The sequence below is a fragment of the Pleuronectes platessa genome, chromosome 2 (assembly GCF_947347685.1).
Source record: "Pleuronectes platessa chromosome 2, fPlePla1.1, whole genome shotgun sequence".
NCBI lineage: Eukaryota > Metazoa > Chordata > Actinopteri > Pleuronectiformes > Pleuronectidae > Pleuronectes > Pleuronectes platessa.
This window is the reverse complement of record NC_070627.1, coordinates 12,156,218-12,174,267: the sequence shown is the minus strand read 5'-3', so window position 1 is coordinate 12,174,267 and position 18,050 is coordinate 12,156,218. Positions and strand designations below refer to the sequence as shown.

Here is an 18,050-nt window from a genome sequence, read left to right as displayed (position 1 = left end):
CAAAACCAGATAGACGGCTCAGGGAGCCAACCGCCTCTGTCATGCTGAAGCCATCAGACCAATAGCAGGGTGATGGGGGGAGGGAGGGAGGGAGCCGCACTGATCTCTGCTTGCAGCATCCCTGGAGCAGCCTCTGTGCTGTGAAATACAAGAAAGGGCAGGACGGGGGTAATAGATCCTGGGAGGCCACTGGAGAACAGAAAGGGGATCTCGTGGAGTCTGCTGGGGTAGGGTTACTTCAGTGTGTGGAGTTCATCTGTAGAGAAAATGGCTGTTTTGTCAATGTAAACAGCCTTAGCAGGACCTGCATTGCTAAAGGGGGGGAGGGGGGTGGGGGGGGGGGGGGGGGGGAGCAGAAGAGGAAGAGGAAGAGGAGGAGGGGCAGACACTGGAGGAAATGTTGCCTCTTCCAATGAACATTTTCTGCTCTTGCTGGCCCCAGCCTGCTGCAGCTCACCTCTGAACCTCATGCATGACACACGTTAAGGTACGTCTGCATCTCTAATCTGAGAAGACACATGGAGTGGGACCCGGTCACGTTGGCGGGATTAGTGGCTCAGCTGTTTGTGCAGGACAGCTGAGATACAGTCCATCTCGACTAAATATAACATGATATGTGTCACAGTAATGAGAAGAGCATTAACTGATGTAGACATCCAGAACTGTTGGAGGCTTTGTGCAGAGCAGGGGTCGTCAACCAAACAACAGCAATAGGCTGAATCCAGCCTCTGGTTTTCATTGGCCGTTTGGTTCAGCTTCACATGTTCCTCATTAAGAGGAACAAGCAGGCAGGATGCACTCAGGAGAGAGGAATGAATGGATCATATGTCTATTTCCACTGGCTTCCTGTGACGCAATATCACACTGCTTTAAAATAGAAAGCATAAACTCCTCATACACGTAGGCTGCATCTCCAAGATAAATTCAGTCTCATGGGTACAGTGTGTGTGGGTGTGTGGGTGGAAAGCACAAGTACGAGTCTTGGATGCAGTGGATATTTTTGGAACCTGTGTGTGGGGCTGTGTGTGTGTGTTAGTGTGTGTGTGTGGGGGTGGGTTTTTGTTTGATTCTGTCGTTTGAACGCTCCACAGACACATTTCCTCCCTGTGCATGTTACAGTTGGAGTGGTTAGTATTCCTCTGTAATTTATCAGGTTTCCTCATGTGCCTCTGCTCCCCACATCCTGCCCCAAAACACCTACCACAAGCCAGACATGTCAGCTAGGGTTTGAATGAAATTGAGGTATGGGCTGTGTCAAAAAGGAATTGTTCAATTTTCCCACACTAGATATCAGTTACGCGAATATGCTGGAGTATTTTAATCAAGATTCACATGTTACAACCCAGGAAATCAGTGAAAATGTAAAAAAAAATGCTCTATCCCGCAATCTTAAAAAAAATATATATATATATTTGATCCGTCTACCGATTCAGATCCACACCTTAAAGTTGTGATTCTGCCCTGATGAATACCATATCCTTCCACAGAGTTTCGTGGAACTACGTTCAGTTGTTTCTGTTTAATCTCAAACCAACAAACAGACAAAATACAAAGCAAATCAAAAATAACCCTGTATAATTAATCCCACACTGTCTTTCCTTTTTGTTTTAGTTTTAGGTTCTCCAGCTCATTCGGCCCGAGCCTCATCGATGGCTCAGCAGACCCCAGACCAGAGGGAGGACGTCTATGTCCACCATGAGACACACTAGAGACTGAGGGACCTCCACATAAATACATTGCGCTGTGAAAACGGTTACACTTGAACATGGCTTTAACCGCGGCTAAAACAACTACAAGCTTTTTCTCCACATCTGCCAAGACCACCACAATCCCATTCCTCTCGGTGGGCACGAGCGCCAGAGACAATCTCACCTCCAGGACTACGTTAATGACTGTTACCATAACGACAAACGAGACCAGCTTCAATGCCACCACGTTTCCGGAGGTGGTGATCGAGGGCTCGGGAATGGGAATGGTTCTTGTTCCCTTCGGCATCATCACTGTTATTGGCTTAGCAGTGGCAATAGTAAGGAATCATTGAAATATTTCTCCCAGTGTTAGACATCATTGCCTTTATTATCTAGTTTGTATAACATGAGTTATTTTTCCTTACATCTATCGTATATCTGTATCTTATTCTGTTATGTCTTTCTCCATTCTAGTTGCTGTATATCCGGAAAAGAAAGCGGTGAGTTTATATTCAGCTTTTTGCTGATCCAACATCCATGACTCAAAAATCCCTAAATTAGCGATTGTTAATTGTTATTTTTTTGATAGTATTTTATTATGATTTTTTGTATTTGCTGGTTTAAATAGGCTACAGCTTATGTTATTGTCAGATAATTTTGTTGCCACTTAGACGAGTCTTATATCAAAATGTATTTTAAAAATCTATATTATTTCCCTGTATATTTTGCCAACATGTCACATAAAACCTAACTCATGTTAAGCATTGTTCCCTCATATGACTGCCGGTAGTACAAAATGTAGCTTGACTAAGTAGGTCAGGGGCTGGTCAGGGAGGCCCAGCATCAAATCCTTTGGCTAGGCCCGTTGGTCTTCAGCTCTAATCTCTGCCTCGTCCTGCAGGCTGGAGAAGCTGAGGCACCAGCTCATGCCCATGTACAACTTTGACCCGGCTGAAGAGCAAGATGATCTGCTGGAACAAGAGCTACTGGACCATGGGCGGGAAGGCAGCCTCACAGGTCCCAACGCCAAGGTAGGCCAGAGAGTGTCTGGTATTCTCACATGAACCATTTATCTACCCTAACCCGTTAACAAATCGCAAGTGGTTAATTGTTGAATAACAAAAACCATGATAGCCATATTTTATTCTCCTCATTCTTAAGTAGACATAAATTGGAAAATTATCAGCTCTGGTGAAGTCATATTTTTCTTATATATTCTGATGCCCAAGTTGGAGACATTGCAATGATTTTTGTGTTTTTTTAAACTGTGATGTGTTGGATACATTTTAAACATGTTGTTATTATGACGAACCCTTTATTAATGCTTTATGTAGGCCCTTTATCAAATGTTCTACATTGTTGAAATTAATCTACATTCTTGTAATTTTTTTCCCCTTATCATAATTCATCTTTTTTGTTTACCTTATTTTCTTTTAAGTTTTGACAAAGGCGTAACGGTAAAAGACAAACATGGTAAAGTATCGCCTGTGTGTCATTTGAACCATCTTTCTAAACCTCTCTTCCCTCCACAGTCCTCATTCTTTCAGACCATCATTATTTCTGTAACTCAAACCAAAACCTGTAGATTGGGTTGTAACTAAATAATTTTTTTATGCTAACTTATCTGCTTTTAGGTAGATTCTCACAATGAACATACTTCATCGAAATCATCATTATCTTCCATCAGTTTTATCTTTTCCTTTGTCATCCCTCAACTTAATATGAACACATTCAATATTTAAGGGGCCACATGCATAACCAGTGCTTGAGTACAAGCTTTATTTTCAAAGAATCGAATGCCACAACGCATTACAACGCTACACCTGGAGAATCTTTTTAAAATTTATATTCAGTTGTATTTGTTTTCTACAGTAGACAATTGATATAAAAAGAAAATCTACATTTCTCTGAGTGTGAAAATTCGTGTTGACAGGGAGGTCATGGTCCACTCACAAGCTTCTCCCTAAGCTTTAAAATGCATTCTCATGTGTGATGACAACTGCACCTAATCCATTACAGCCCAGCAGACTCAATTCAATGATGAGAACCATGACATGGTCAAAAGGTATGGAAGAGGCTAGTAAGTGGATCACATTGAGTTTTTATAGCATCAAAACTCTATGTCTGACGCCATGGAACAATGTGTCCGTCCACACAGCGTCCACAAGCGATCAATAATCACCCAAATAGCATCACGTTGTCATTTTGAATCGATCATATTTGCCATATAAACATTCTACTAATACGCTGAACATTTGCTGTTTTATACACGTGGCCTCTGGTTCTAAAAAAAACACGGATTTCATTCGTCAATCCCTTTCTACCTCTTGACATATAGTCAATAACTCCTCTGACTGTTCCAGAATTCAACATGATTGTACACAGGCAGTCATGTTACACCAGGACAACAAGCTACTGCTGTTTTTTCTCAAAGTTCAAGGCTGCTGTCACCGAGTTAACATCGCTAAAGGCTTTATCTCTCCTCTGTCCCGCTGCCCATCTCCTCCGCAGACTCTCACAACCTCCCAGGGGACCACGCAGAGGCCCAGTCGTCTGGTCTTCACAGATGTAGCCAAAGCTCTCAACGCTTGACAGCTCTCTTCCATTGGTTCGTCTCAGTGTTCAGGGCCCACTGCCGGCCCCCACTGAAATACAGACTGTCGCTCAGGAGGGGAAACAGACGGAAGAACTGGACTGTTTTTACGGGAACAACTGGAGCTTTTGGGAAACATTTTCAATCATGATGACTTGTCACTGTGCGAAACGGCAAAGCGGTTTCCAGTGGATTGGAAAGAGAGCAGAGGATGTCGGGTGCATGTGTGTTTGTAAGGCAGCGTAAAAGGGAAGCGTCACATGTGATCTTGCACTGTTTCCATTTGGCACACAGACGCAGTGTGGTGCACTTTTCCTAAATTCTTGTTGTGTCACTGTTGTTGAAATGTTTGGTAGCTCGTCAGCAAAGTTCCTTGGAGCTTCGAATTATTCTTCCATGTTTGATGTGAGAGGAGTGTATTTGTGCTATTCTGATTTCCGTGGTCTTACATCTCTGACTAGCTCGAACGCTAGATGTGTCACAATCCCCCGAGTGAAGTGCCCCTCTCCATTTAGTTTCGTCTTTATTGAGCAATGAAGGACTGATTCTGTCTGAATGCATTAAAACTATTTAAACCAATCTGACAAAATAGTGTTTTCGTTGCACAAATCCGCAACAGAGGAGTCGGTAGGTGTGATATTTTATTGGTAAGCGATAAAGAAGCAGAATAACATAAATCACATGGTAAAGAGTCATAACAAAATATATATCACAGGTTTGTGAGTTCAATTAAAAATGTGGATGAGGACACATCAATAATTTCACTACAAAATTGGTGTTAAAAGTAAGGCATACAATATGATTACTCAAGTTACACTTCAACCTTTCAATAGTTGAAAATGGAGCAAGTACTGTATTTAACGATATCACTATCAGTAAGATCACATAAAAACATTGTCCCCATATTGAGTGTAAATATCCAACGACAAAGTAATAGAGCCATATTGAAGAAAAAAGATCAGAGATTTTGTGAATAGTCATAATATTACAAGAATTAAGTTGTAATCAAATGAAAAAATTGAAGATGTTTCAAGAAAAAGAAAAAAGAGAGTTCCACTTCTTGATCCAAAATCTTTGTAACCAATCTCATTGTTTCTTCCTCATTTTAACACAAGTGAAAGACTGATCTTTATTATATTCCTCTTTGAAGAAAGTCTAAAATTATGACTTTATCCTTGTTATATTATGACGTTTTTCTCCTAATCTTATCACTTGATTCTCAGACATTTTCCCTTTACGGGGCTCTTTTACTTTGTTGTAACATCCAAACACAGCTTGTGTAAAATAACAAACATTGACTTGGCTGTAATTCAAATGAAGAGGCTGACTTCCATTCACTTATGGTGACATGGACGTAGTGAGATGAGATGAGTGGACTACGACAGCACTAGTTTGAGAGTTAGTTCAAGATTTCATCCACGTCACCTGCAGCTCTGACGGAAACATTTCCTCAGAGACGACCCAGGCGTGTTTGTTTTCAGAGGTAGTCCAGACGGCAAACACAAAATAAAACGTAAATGTCAATGCAGTTGAACAAGAAAACTGTAACTGAAATGAGTTCTTCCGGCAGCAACTTAGTAAACAATGCTGAAATACATAAAATTATTGGGATACAACATATCATCAGTGATAACATAAGTGAGTTTTAGTGAATTAACACTTAATATATACAGTAAATGAAGGGTGATATTCAAGTCACGTAATAACTACTAAGTGATATGTTGTCCATGCTGGGTAACGTCCTCCCATGATGACACTGGACTCAATTTGATGAAGTTGAAGTGCTTGCATTTGTCTGACCATCAAAGTCTCAATACATTTTTTTTTTTTTAAACAGAAGAGAGGCTGGTCAACCTCTTAATCAAAAAACAAAACATTTTGGTAATCTATGTAAATATCTCTCCAATATACCAGTATTACTATATGACTAGTTGTTCAGTTGCTAAATTAAGAATAAATGCTGAATTGTTACTATTCATTACACATTAAACGTACTACTCTTTGTAATTAGTTCACCTTAAAGTGTGGGTTCTCGCTGAAGACTGTCTATAAAGATGGATGACAGACTACTCGGCAAAAGTGAAGCCAAAGCATCTCGATCGCCCCCCTGGTGGCTGCTTGGAGTGTAGCATTAACTCTCCTCCATGTTACTCGATGGGCTATGGACCAAACTAAGAAGTCAAAGTTTACGTCAAGTAACCTTTTCTCAAAGATGGTTGTAATCATTTGAGATTGTTCTTATCAAACAGATGATTGTTCATTTGGTTTTGGCCTCAAATAGATGGCTTTATTTTGGCTTCATTTCTAGATAGTGGGGGGAAGTGGAGATGTGTCCTCTGTCTTTATAGAAAGTAAATGGTTCTCCCACGAACACATTTCCCTTTTTAGGGCCATCACAAGACATCCAAAAAGCAAACTTGAAAAAGTAGAGCCGAGGCTACTTGTATGTTTGGACCACACTGTGTTCTCATAATTTGGGTGAGCTGACCTTTAAAAGCAAGGCAATAGCTTTTGAAATAAAACCCACCCATGCAATTTTGAACTAATAAGCAATAAGTTGAATTAATAAGCAATAAAAGACAAGCAATAAGACATATGTTCAATCCAATATTATTTCTGTTGTATCATCACTTGTTATAGTAAGACCAGTGACTTTTGGTAGCTGGTAGCATACTACATTCTACTTGTGCTATTGCACAGGGGCGTTGCAATAGGGTTCACAAAGCAGACAATTCCCGGGGGCCCCACACTGACCCGAGGCCCCTGAGAACAGCTGATAACATTAGTCCACGGCAATGACAATTGTGTAGGGCCCCCCCCTTTGCCTATGGCAACCAAAGCTGTTTAAGACACACCTGCTCCTGTTAACTTATACGTTAGCAATTAGCTTTAAACCATCACTGTCACACTGACCACTGTTGTAGCTGTTCAACAAAAGTTATGGCCTGGTTTTTATCAGCCAGAAAAGAGAGAAAGGTACAACTTGGGTCCATTTCCCCCCTAAAAAATCAGTCATACAAAGACAGGGTTCCTGATGCGATACTGAGTATTGATTAATTACCCAGAGTTCATTTCATTTCAAGATATTTTCCTACAAGGTCAGCGTGGTTTTATTTGCCGCCCTTCCTTCCAGATCACATGAATTATAGATGGTCACACATGCAAGTTACAGTGTATGAGAATACATGATGTAGTAAAAATTGAAATTTCAGAGAATCTGACCCAGAAAACAAACAAACCAAAAATAAAACAAGTATTTCATACAGAACTACACCCTAAAAAGCAAGTATTTCATCAAGTTGTTGTAAACTATTGGCTGCATTTTATTTCCCAGGAGACCAAACCAAGTCTCACACCATCTTTTAAGTACTTTTTTTTTAAGTATTGACACTGATGCTTTTTATTTGTACACGGAGAGTAAAATCAACTGTTGCAGTGTAACGCCTGTGTAGGGCTGGGTGATGAAACAATATCAATAATTATCATGATAATTATCAATAAGGACTGATATGACATTTTTTATCTTGATCTAATTTTTGGCCGTAACACCCAGCCCTATCCCTGTGTGTTTGTTTGAGTGTAGCCCTGAAAACGCTTTGTCTGTCTATGTGGTATATCTGCACATGAACCTGTGTGTGTGTGTGTGTGTGTGTGTGTGTCACTGTTGAGGGAATGGAGAATGACTATGCTGGAGATCATCTGTGTTTTTGTGATGCTGAGGTAGAATGAGAGATTAAGAAACTGAGGGTTACTGAGGTTTGAATGAGGTCTTTCTGTCAAGGCATACTGGTTATGTCAAATACAGATCAGAAATGCACAAAAAACACGGCACAATAATTATTACTGAGTAGACTGACGACATGTTCCTGAATAGTTTTGTACCTGAGGTTTTCAATATGGTGTAAAAGCACTGTAATAGGGAAATCCTGAGTGTGGTAAAAGGATGCGTCAACACTGCTGATGACTCAAGTAAACATGAAAGGTTGATCAAAAATGAAATACCCATTTCAAACTTTGGGTATTTTCCTTTTTTTTCTTACATTAGCTGCTGGTTGGGAGGAAAAAAAATGCATTTCACTGAGGTTATTAAAGATCTGAATACTTTTCTTACATTGACATGTTCTCCCTCCAATTTCATTTTGGAATAAGCACCTTTCACATCTACTTTCATAATAATGACTTCAGCGCACATGTTCATATTGTAACATTATTCAAAATGTCACCACCTTGCTCCCATTTCCCGTAAGGTTTCAAGGCGCTCCGGTCAGAAACACGTTTCAACAAAAGGTTCAGTTTGGTTCCTTTTTTTTTCTTTCTTAACCCTCCCGCTCATTTTAGCCTGCCTCTCACACACACACACACACACACACACACACACACACACGCACACACTCACACACTCAGACACTCAGACACTCAGACACTCAAACACACACACAGGCTGAAAGGCTCGGGAAGGCAAGGCATACTTAAAAAGGAATAGTTCAAAAATTTGAGAAGTACACTTATTTTGAGAAACGTTTTCCTTTTCCTGCAGAGTGGTGGAGTGTAATTCCCAAAATGTGAGAACTATTACATAAGACATTAATAAAAGCCCTTTCCAATTAAATTCTTCAATTTTTAAAAACACCAAACCGACAAATCCAGGGTAGATTTCTCCTTTTGAGAAGAAACCACGGTCTGCAATGATTGTGTGTGAGTGTGTATATGTGTGTGTGTTCCTGAATCCCCATCACAGATAGGAGTCACATTGTACCCCTGTTTGTTTGAGGCTGAACCTTGAGGTAGGTCGAGAGGTGACATGTCTACTCCCCTTCCTCCTGCGGCGGGTCCTGAGATGACGAGCGCTGCGACGGGCCCTCCTCTGCGCTGCCTGAAGGACCCTGGAACAACAGCAAGGCAGTTTTATTTAAAAACCATATTTCATACACAGAAGTATATTCAAGGTGCTGAATAGGGACACTAAAAACAACACCGAGGCTAAATTAAAAGAAATTGATTTCAAGTTAAAAGCACCGTTCAAAACCAATTCAAAAAAGGAAAACAAACAAGATTAAGAGAGGAGAAAAAAGAGCAAAACATATTGAAAGAGGTAAAAAAAAAAAAATCTATATTATAAGTCTAGAATTTTAAAAACAAGTCAAAGGAATAAAATAATTAAAAAAAATTCACAAATTGACTTTAGATTTTGTAAACTGGTAAAAGTGAATGAAGCAGTTTTTGATCTGGATTCAAATGCTGCAGTGGATTGGGGCATTCCTAAGATCATCCAGCGCTGTGCTGCATAATGACTAAAGGCTGCTTCTGCTTGTTAAACCCTAGGTACCACCAGCAGACCCCTACCAGAGATCTCAGAGGTCTGACTTACAGGGTTTTATTGCACCATCATCTCTGCTAGGTATTTTCTGCCAGCTCCATTAAGACATTTAAAAAGGAACCAAAACCTTTTCTTTCTGTTATTGTCTGATCTCTTTCAGTTACAGTGAGTCAAAATGCACAAGGTCATGAATCACACGCGGATACAAGAATGAGTGTAAGAATTTCATTGAGTGATTGCGTGCGGGGAAGTAGATCCAGCTGTCACACGTAGAATTGTGAGGAAGACGACGGTTATGTCAGGAAACCGAGAAGACAGAGGAAGAGAACAGTTAGATCAGGTTTCCCCTCTCGACATTGACTCATTCTTCCCCTTCGCGTGCGTGCGTCTGAGAGAGGGAGTCTGTCTCAACAGTTTCAGTTCTTGAAGCATCTCTACCCCCTTTGACAAACTGCTCTGTGGGGAGGATGCGATAAGGCAGACGAGGGGCATCGACAGAGCCGGCCCGCCTCGGTGACAGACGTTGTGCAATGTTTGAAAAGATGAACAAGACGCCTGAAAGAGCTGAAAGTTCTGAGAAACGCTGTGTGAACAGTCTTCACCAAAGCTGGATGACTTCACGAAAGGATGTTTGGAGGTGTCTCTGGGGAATTCAACAATTTGTGCATTTCCAAGAATATGTCCCATCCTCATGAAGCCAGTTCACATAAAAGCCCAGAGAACAAGTGCATTGGTTGTTTGGTTATTTACAGTGAATGGGCCAAAGCAACAGCCAAGTTTGCAATTCTACACTGTGTTAGTTTGTTACTGTGCTCAGTTTCAAAAGAGGAATCATTTGCCACACAAGTACTAGGTGTAAAAGTCTATTGTGGAAAAAGTATAACAGTGCAAGATATAAAATATAAATATGTTCGAAAACTCAAATATGCTGGGGACAGTGTGTTAGACAAGGCCAGGGAAATAGAGGTCAGAGTCCTCCCACGGTTTGCTCAGATTTCAACAGATTCAATTTAAGATATTTTTGGGACCAAAATAAATTAGTCCTAAAATTTAGAATGACAGATATGAAGGAATATCGGAGAATTACTTACACTTCCATAGAAGATAAGGTGATGAAACCAATAAAAAAAACCTTATGGCGCAAACTGCAACGAGACAGACGTTGTCCACAGACTCTCCTACAGACACATACTGAATAAATTTAGACTAGCAGGGTTTTGCATTGATCTACTCTAGATTCTATGAGGTTCTTATGTTTCTTCTCAAGTAATTCGGAAATAAATCACATCACCAAGAAGACTTTGGGTATACATTTGATAGCCTAATGCAGATTTTGGAGACTGCAGTCAGTTGGAGGCTCTGTTAATTAGGAGCTTTTTCCCAATACCATAGTTTGTCCACCACATCGGTGGCAGCTGGGTGTGCAGGGGTCCAACTGCATGAAAGCCCCCGTTTGTTGGATGAAGCCTCACTGTCATGTGAACAAAGGGCTTTTGAATGTAGCTAATAGGATTGATGCTGAACATAAACTGTGGACTCACTTAACACCAGCTCATGATGTCCATGAACGGTTGAAAGAGATCAAGTCTCATTTACAAGTCATACATGTAATGATCTGAGTCAACAGGTACACGTGACACAAAATGTGATTTCTGTTGAACTGAGGCTGTAAAAGTCCACGGTCACAAAGTGTCACAGTCACTTCAGTCTGATCTCATTTCAAAAGATCATTTAAAACAATTCAAAATTATTTGGAAAATCTGCAGAGAAGAGCTGTGAAGGAATTAAATGAATGAAGTTTGTTAGACCACGAGCCGTTTGTGCTATATTTCATTTCAACATGGCTCCTTAAGTCAAGTGTTCGCTTAACATCACAGACAATGCAATAAAATGCCTTAAGCTTATTTTAAACACAGACCTTTTATCAATCATTTAAAATAAATCAAAATTTAGTCATTTTTAGTGGATTTTCCCTGCAGGCTTACACTGCGTCAGAAACCAAACTGAACCACCAGATTTAGTTTTCCTCACCTCCTGCTCTTCAGTTACTTCTTGAACTACTCTCTGAGGCTGTGGAGAGAAATGAATCCAACATTAGTGAAGCGCTCCAGCACACACACCGACACATATTATATGATTAGAGTCAGGGTTGATGTGCAGTGGGGAAGTGTCAGCGATCGCTCCATACCCATTTCCTGGGTCGTCCGCGTGGTCGTCTCTCCCCAACCGGCTCTGTCTTCTGAGGGAGAACAGATGAGTGGTTAAATACAGATTCATATTTTAACAATCATATCATGAAACAATTTACGCTCGTTTAACTGTAGCTTTTCAGACTTTTACAACAGAAACAATTTAACAACTAAATCGTCTGTAAGTGCGCTGGGAACAATCCTCACAGGAGATAAACGTGGTTTGTTCTATACACTTTATAAATAAAACATTTTTTAAAGTTATTTGTTAATGTTTAGACTTGAATTTACAAGCACAAGTTGCATGTCCTGCAACAGAACTACAACTTTATGTGATCATTTTCAAATCTAACCCCAACCCTAACCCATTGAACAAGGATCCAGTAAAAGAATCAGCTTCTATCTTCTGCTTCTCTGAACATAACTGATGATCTCTCACAGCCACAGTAAAGACTAATACACCAATGTTTAAGTCCCCATACTTGTGCTATACTTTGTTCTTTTTAAAACCCTCTGTTATGTTCCTTTTTCTCAATTCTGAAAACTCAAACAATGGATTTGTGTGAGTCACGTGTACAATTGCAGATTCATAGAGAAAATACATTGCAGGAACCAGTTTAGCAGGTTCGGGTACTTGACAATAATTGTTCCTCGAGAGCTGCTGATAAAGAAAAACGATCCTGACAGCGAGTCCCCTCTGTGTCTCTGCCAACAAAACTAACTATTGGCGTAAGTCATTTTTCCACGTGTATAAAAAGACCAGTTGATCTACGGAGTTATGCTGTTCATCTTCAACATGTTGTAAACGCAGGAGCAGTTCCAGCCAATCATCTGATCTGAATGGAAAGCTGCCAGCAGGGGCAGTACGACAACGTTAGCCCCTGAATCAACAGGTTTATGAGAACCTCAAACCTGAACTTTAACAGTTAAAGTTTTGACAGGCAGTGCAGATTGTACAACTGTTATCGGTAGGAGAATTTAAGTTTCTATGTCGCAGGTAAACTGGTCAGTTGAACCAATTTATTAGCACTTAGATGGCACTTACTTATAGCTAGGGTTGCAATATTCCGGGAATATTCAAAGTTGGAAACTTTCCATGTGAACTAACGGGAATATACGGGAATATACTGGAATTAACGGGAATAAACGAGATGTTGTGGGTAATTTATACTAACTGTATTTACCTTGTCATATACAGTTATAGATATAAACATTTTGTTTTGTCATAGGCTGATTTGAGCCCTGAGGAAACTTTGGGCACTTGACTATATGCTTCTGCATCTTTGTGTCATTCTTAGCCTAGGTCTTTGCACAGTATTTGCAAATGTACACATCCTTTCCTTCTACATTGGCTTGGGTGAAATGTCTCCACACATGAGATAGTGCACGTGGCATTGTTCTGCAGAATAAGATGAGAAAAAAGCTTGTAAAAAACACTAATGCAATGCCAGAGATATAAATAGTTGGCCAAACAATTGGAATCGTCTGTAAAAATATTTTACAATTGAAGGATAAATGAATAGAAATAGGCTAGATGAACAGATGAACCATCCTCAATCAGCATTCTAATATATTTTCCCTAGTAATATCATCGAAACGTATCTGTCTAGTACAGCACACTACAGCAGGCCTCAATAGCCCTGCTGTAGTGTGCAGGATGCTGGGAATTATCTGTGCATGTGATGGAAGAATGCACAGTGGAGGGTTGAAATTCAACTTGCAGCGTGTGTTGCATTCCATACATCTTTAAAATAGTGTTTTGAATGATGTTTTTATTGCTCAGCGTTTAATTTGCGTAATTTTTTTCAAAATTCCCAAAATTCCCGAGCTTATCTTCCCATGGAAAATTTCCTGAAGTTTTCTGGAAATTTACCAGACATTTTCCGCCGCTTTGCAACCCTACTTATAGCACTTTGTAGTTTGCTTTTTTTTGAAGAAATTGTACTTTCTTGATTCTTGTTGTTCTGGGTTTGTACCCTCATGGTTGAATGCACTTATTGTAAGTTGCTTTGGATAAAGGCGTCAGCTAAATGAAATGTAATGTAACCTTGGGTGCAACTTTGGGGCCTTTGTTCTTGCTGCCTTTTGGTCGTCCTCTCGGTCGCTTTGGAGTCGGGGGTCCAACGGGCTCCTGTAGAGAGAGATTGGATTTGAAGCCATAACCAGTAAAAAAAAAAACAGTAGCAACCAGTAGGAATAGACTTGGTGTCAACTAGTCACTGACTTAACATGCTTAAATGAGTTAGATTCCTCTTTTGGAGACCGAAGTCCTACCTGCTGCTGTTTCCTCGGCCGACCCCTGCCCCTGCGCGGAGGATCAGGAGGTGACTGGTCAGTGGTCGGCGGGGGAGACGGCTCTTTGGTCCCACTGTCACTCATGCCTGCGTCTGTCCACCTGCTCTAGAGAGTGTGGGCATCAAAGCCTGGAGGGGCGGCCTCGAGGGCTTCAAGAGGAGAAGGGCTGAGTATCAGGAGCTGGAAAAGAAAAATGACAATGAATCAGTTCAACAGCGCCACTTCAAATATTCTTCTTCTTGCACAATTAGCACGGTGAGTTTGAAGGAGTTCTTGATATATCAGAACCACGCAGGACGCCTTTCCAAGAGCAGGCGTGGGAACTGCTCGTACATAAGCCTTGGCACCCGGTGCATCGGAACACAGACAGGCCTCTGGCAGATGCAGGGAAACATGAGAGTAGTGTGCAGCGACTAAAAGTAGCACAGATATTCACAACCTGCATCCACGCTCTACGCTGCTTTTCCATGTGCTCTCAGGGAGGTATTTCTCACTGCATGTGGTAGGTGTGCTGATGCTGGGACATCTATTACACAGTTACTGTATTACAGTAAAACGCAGGCCACTGAGACCATAAAACTACTACAGCTACATCTTCATGGAAAGAGTCTCAAGAATAAGACGGCCTGTGGAATAATGTGAGTTTACCGCCTAGACTTAACATGAGAGCAAGGAACAATTTAATGATAAGCCCAATCAATCGACAAAGAATGAATTTCCAACTGACGATAGATAAAAAAAAAACAATTCTGGTGCTGGATTTTACATTTGAAGGATTTGCATCTTTGAATGACTTCTGTGAGACACGAAACTGAAGAGGTTTTGGACAGTTGGTGACACACACGTCATTGCACAGCATCGTTTTCACTACTTTCTGAAAGTTTCATAAGTTATTATAATTGTATATGAGTTTTTACATGTCAATAACTACGTAAAGAATTTAAGACAACGGTTATGGAAATCAATATTTGAGAAAATGGAGATAACTGCTTCTTTTGTCTGAACAACTGGACAAAACCCTGAGTTTACTATCACACGAGACAAAGAAAGACTGACTGAAGGAAGTAGTTGGTCATTTTGCCTGAAATTGATGATTCATCAATAAATCAACAAGTTGATAATAAATGATTATGTTTGGTCGGTGGAACCCGACGGATCAATGTGACTCAAACAGTTTGAGCTGTAGCTACATTCCAGGCCCTGATTTAAAGTTCCCCAGATGTAAACAAGATGTAGCCTCTGTCCTCCTGCCATTGAAACTTCTTTAAAAGGGACTTCTCGTTGGCTTTTGATGGAGAATTTGATCGACAGATGTGAGGCTCCTCTCCGCCGTGTCCCGAGGTGGCCGTTCACCAGGACGCCTCGGCTCCGGGAGGAATGTGCCAAACACTAATTGCCAACACAGCCCATCAAACACGGCCGCGCTGGAGCAGGAAGTCTCGGTAATCTGACAAAACCTGCGTCCTCGTTTTACGACTTAAAGCCAAACGAGACGTCGCTCCCAAAGTGTTTTTTATCTGGAGCAACACAACAGACGTCCCGCACTCCTCCTCCGGCTCCTCCTGCAGCACAGGACCGTCCGCTCGACTCCAGCCGTGTGTTTGCCAGTCAGCTACGGGACTCAATGTACTTTCTACGTATAGACGGGCGGCAATTGCAACCGCGGACACACACGTCTCCTACAGCCCGGGACCACGGTGCGTAATGCGCGCCTGGAGCGGGCCAGTGGACCCGGGTTCTCCGCGCTTCGGTCCGAGGCGACTGGACACATGTTGACGGCAAAACAGTCGAGGCCACCGCCGAGAGTTTGAAAGCGTGGGGGGGTGGGGGGTCCGGTCAGTGTTCACAACTTCCCACCGCGTCCATCACTTGCGCAATCGGTGTGAAAATGGGTTTTGGGGAGAGAGCAGGTCCGCACACATGGATGGACTTTGAAGAAGAGAAGGACAAAGACGAGCAACGCAGGTGCAAGAAGCTCGAACATACACAAACACACACACACTACATACATACATGCACTGGGGCTATAGGCTCCATGTTGAGCAATGCTGCTCGTGCACACAGCGCCAGACGCAACACAATGCGGCTGCACAACTTACCCCGAGTCGCTTTTGCAGTTTCACCTGGAAGTTCAGCTCACTCACTTTGCACAACTCTGGAAATCTCACTTTATCCACCGTCTCATTGGCTGCAATGAAAAGACAATCTCTCTCTCTCACTCTCTTCCTCCCTCCCTCTCTCTTTCTCTTCCCCTCTCTCTCCTTACTCCTCTAATCGGAAATGTGTGTGATCCCCCCAGACGTCCAGTCACGAATACCCCAGTTGCAGTATAATGGGGGGTTGTAGCAGAGCAGTATGCATTGCATACTTCTTCTATTAAAGCATGTTTCAAGACAGAGCGAGGGTAGGAGGGGTGAGACACAGAACCCCGCCCAGAAAGGCTCACCCACTTGAGAGAGGGAAAAAAGAAGAGAGAGAGAGAGAGAGAGAGAGAGAGAGAGAGAGAGAGAGAGAGAGAGAGAGAGAGAGAGAGAGAGAGAGACGGGCACCAGCAGACAGGAGCAGGAGGGTAGAGTCTGGTTCCGGGGTTCCCAAAGTAAAGTCGGGGGGGGGGGGGGGGGGGGGGGGGCAGGCTGGGAAGTTCCCTCCACAGAAGAGGAGAAAAAAAGTTTTCTTCGGTCGAAATGATGGTGAGGTCAGACTGTCCCTGCTGTTATCTCCCCACCTAAAGTGTATCACACATAAGTCAGAACAAAGGAAGTCTCTCATGAGCTTTCTAAGAACAAAGTCTGGAAGGCTGCAGCTTAATGTGTTTTTGTTAAGCAAAACAAAAAACCCAAGTTTAATCGATTCAGTCAAGCATTGGCTGTAGAAACGTGAGCAAGAACAAAACACGTAAAAAAAAAACGAATAAAACAATTCAAAAGTCTCATCCTCCTATGGTGAAGAAGTTGTATTTTCAGAATAGAGTCGCTTCTCTTTGTTTTGCCCTTTAGAGTCTTCGTGATTTCCAGCAGTGCCTTTCTCGGTTTGCACATACTGATGAATACAGAGGGAAATGTTTGAGCCTCGGTGAAAACACATTCCAGGCTCTGTTCGTGGAGTCATGTCAGGTGAACATGCTGCGGCATCAGACCAGAAACATACAGCTTTAGGTTACAAAGAGAGACGCTTCTCTGACAGGGTTTGCAGGGACGGATCAACATCACGTGCGACCAGAAGACTTCATTTAGACCAAAAAAAACATTATGTTAAGGTAAAGTGTTTATCTTCTTCAGCCTTTCCATGGTTTCTCCAGACATTTCCAAAAGACACATAAACATACATTGACCCTTTAAATTCACTCACAAACTTCACACACACACACAGGTATCGGTTTCCTAAATGTGGCAACAATTTATTTGCTTTTTTATGTCCAAAAAGTGGCCAAAACTCCTGGATCTGCATCAAAACATAGTTGTTTCTTCCCTGGCTGATACCACGTCCTTTCACCAAGTTGTCTGGAAATCTACAATATTTTGTTGTGTTACAAACCTACAAACCAACAAACAAGAAACAGACAGTGGGTAGAAGAAAACATTTGCATATTTTTGAAGCATCACTTGCTACAAAGATTTCAGTCAGCCTTTCCCAGAAACCTTTTGCAGCCGCTGCTGAGAAAGCAGTCATATATGGATTTGATTAGTCATCCACTAGAAAATATTACTAAATGAAAGTGGTGAACAGAATGATGATTACAAATCTTAACTGTCAACCTGTCATTTAAAAAACGCCATAAAGCGCAGGGAGATAATAGCCCATCATTATCAGCTGAGAGCACGGCGGACACTTTGGTGTTATTAGTTCTCATCCCTGCAAAAACCTCGTTGTCGTCTTATTGTTCAAGACAAAAGAAAAGAGACGTTGTGAAAATTACAAAAAAGACAGAAGAAGGAGAAATATAACGGGAAATAAGAGGCAAGGGGAGT

The 18,050-nt window shown here is 41.6% G+C and overlaps 2 protein-coding genes across 4 annotated transcripts; one reads left to right on the top strand and one right to left on the bottom strand.

The window, feature by feature from the left end:
• Positions 1 to 97: 97 nt before the first annotated feature.
• On the top strand, positions 98 to 6,805 carry si:ch211-161c3.5 (uncharacterized protein C3orf18 homolog). 2 transcript variants are annotated; one of them, XM_053442636.1, is made up of 5 exons: positions 98 to 227; positions 1,612 to 2,026; positions 2,163 to 2,188; positions 2,590 to 2,719; positions 4,200 to 6,805. In XM_053442636.1, exons 2-5 carry the CDS (start codon positions 1,766 to 1,768, stop codon positions 4,278 to 4,280), a joined length of 498 nt encoding a protein of 165 aa, XP_053298611.1. In that variant the 5' UTR covers positions 98 to 227; positions 1,612 to 1,765; the 3' UTR covers positions 4,281 to 6,805. The 2 variants fall into 2 exon arrangements, with proteins under 2 accessions (XP_053298611.1, XP_053298601.1); XM_053442626.1 differs by lacking the exon at positions 98 to 227 and adding an exon at positions 351 to 487.
• si:ch211-161c3.6 (high mobility group AT-hook 2b) lies at positions 4,906 to 16,480 on the bottom strand. Of its 2 annotated transcripts, none has more exons than XM_053442648.1 (6): positions 16,182 to 16,480; positions 14,062 to 14,262; positions 13,835 to 13,918; positions 11,787 to 11,837; positions 11,630 to 11,668; positions 4,906 to 9,164 (listed from the first exon to the last, which is right to left on the bottom strand). In XM_053442648.1, exons 2-6 carry the CDS (start codon positions 14,164 to 14,166, stop codon positions 9,087 to 9,089), a joined length of 357 nt encoding a protein of 118 aa, XP_053298623.1. In that variant the 5' UTR covers positions 14,167 to 14,262; positions 16,182 to 16,480; the 3' UTR covers positions 4,906 to 9,086. The 2 variants fall into 2 exon arrangements, with proteins under 2 accessions (XP_053298623.1, XP_053298632.1); XM_053442657.1 differs by having other exon boundaries at positions 11,787 to 11,834.
• Between the last annotated feature and the right edge of the window lie 1,570 nt (positions 16,481 to 18,050).

Coding starts and splice junctions, on each gene's coding strand:
- si:ch211-161c3.6 (XM_053442648.1), bottom strand. CDS start 14,166: ATGAGTGACAGTGGGACCAAAGAGCCGTCTCCCCCGCCGACCACTGAC. Junction 11,838..13,834: donor GCCCCAAAGTTGCACCCAAG/GTTACATTACAT, acceptor GTTCTCCCTCAG/AAGACAGAGCCGGTTGGGGA. Junction 11,669..11,786: donor GCGGACGACCCAGGAAATGG/GTATGGAGCGAT, acceptor TTCTCTCCACAG/CCTCAGAGAGTAGTTCAAGA.
- si:ch211-161c3.5 (XM_053442636.1), top strand. CDS start 1,766: ATGGCTTTAACCGCGGCTAAAACAACTACAAGCTTTTTCTCCACATCT. Junction 2,027..2,162: donor TTGGCTTAGCAGTGGCAATA/GTAAGGAATCAT, acceptor TCTCCATTCTAG/TTGCTGTATATCCGGAAAAG. Junction 2,720..4,199: donor TCACAGGTCCCAACGCCAAG/GTAGGCCAGAGA, acceptor TCTCCTCCGCAG/ACTCTCACAACCTCCCAGGG.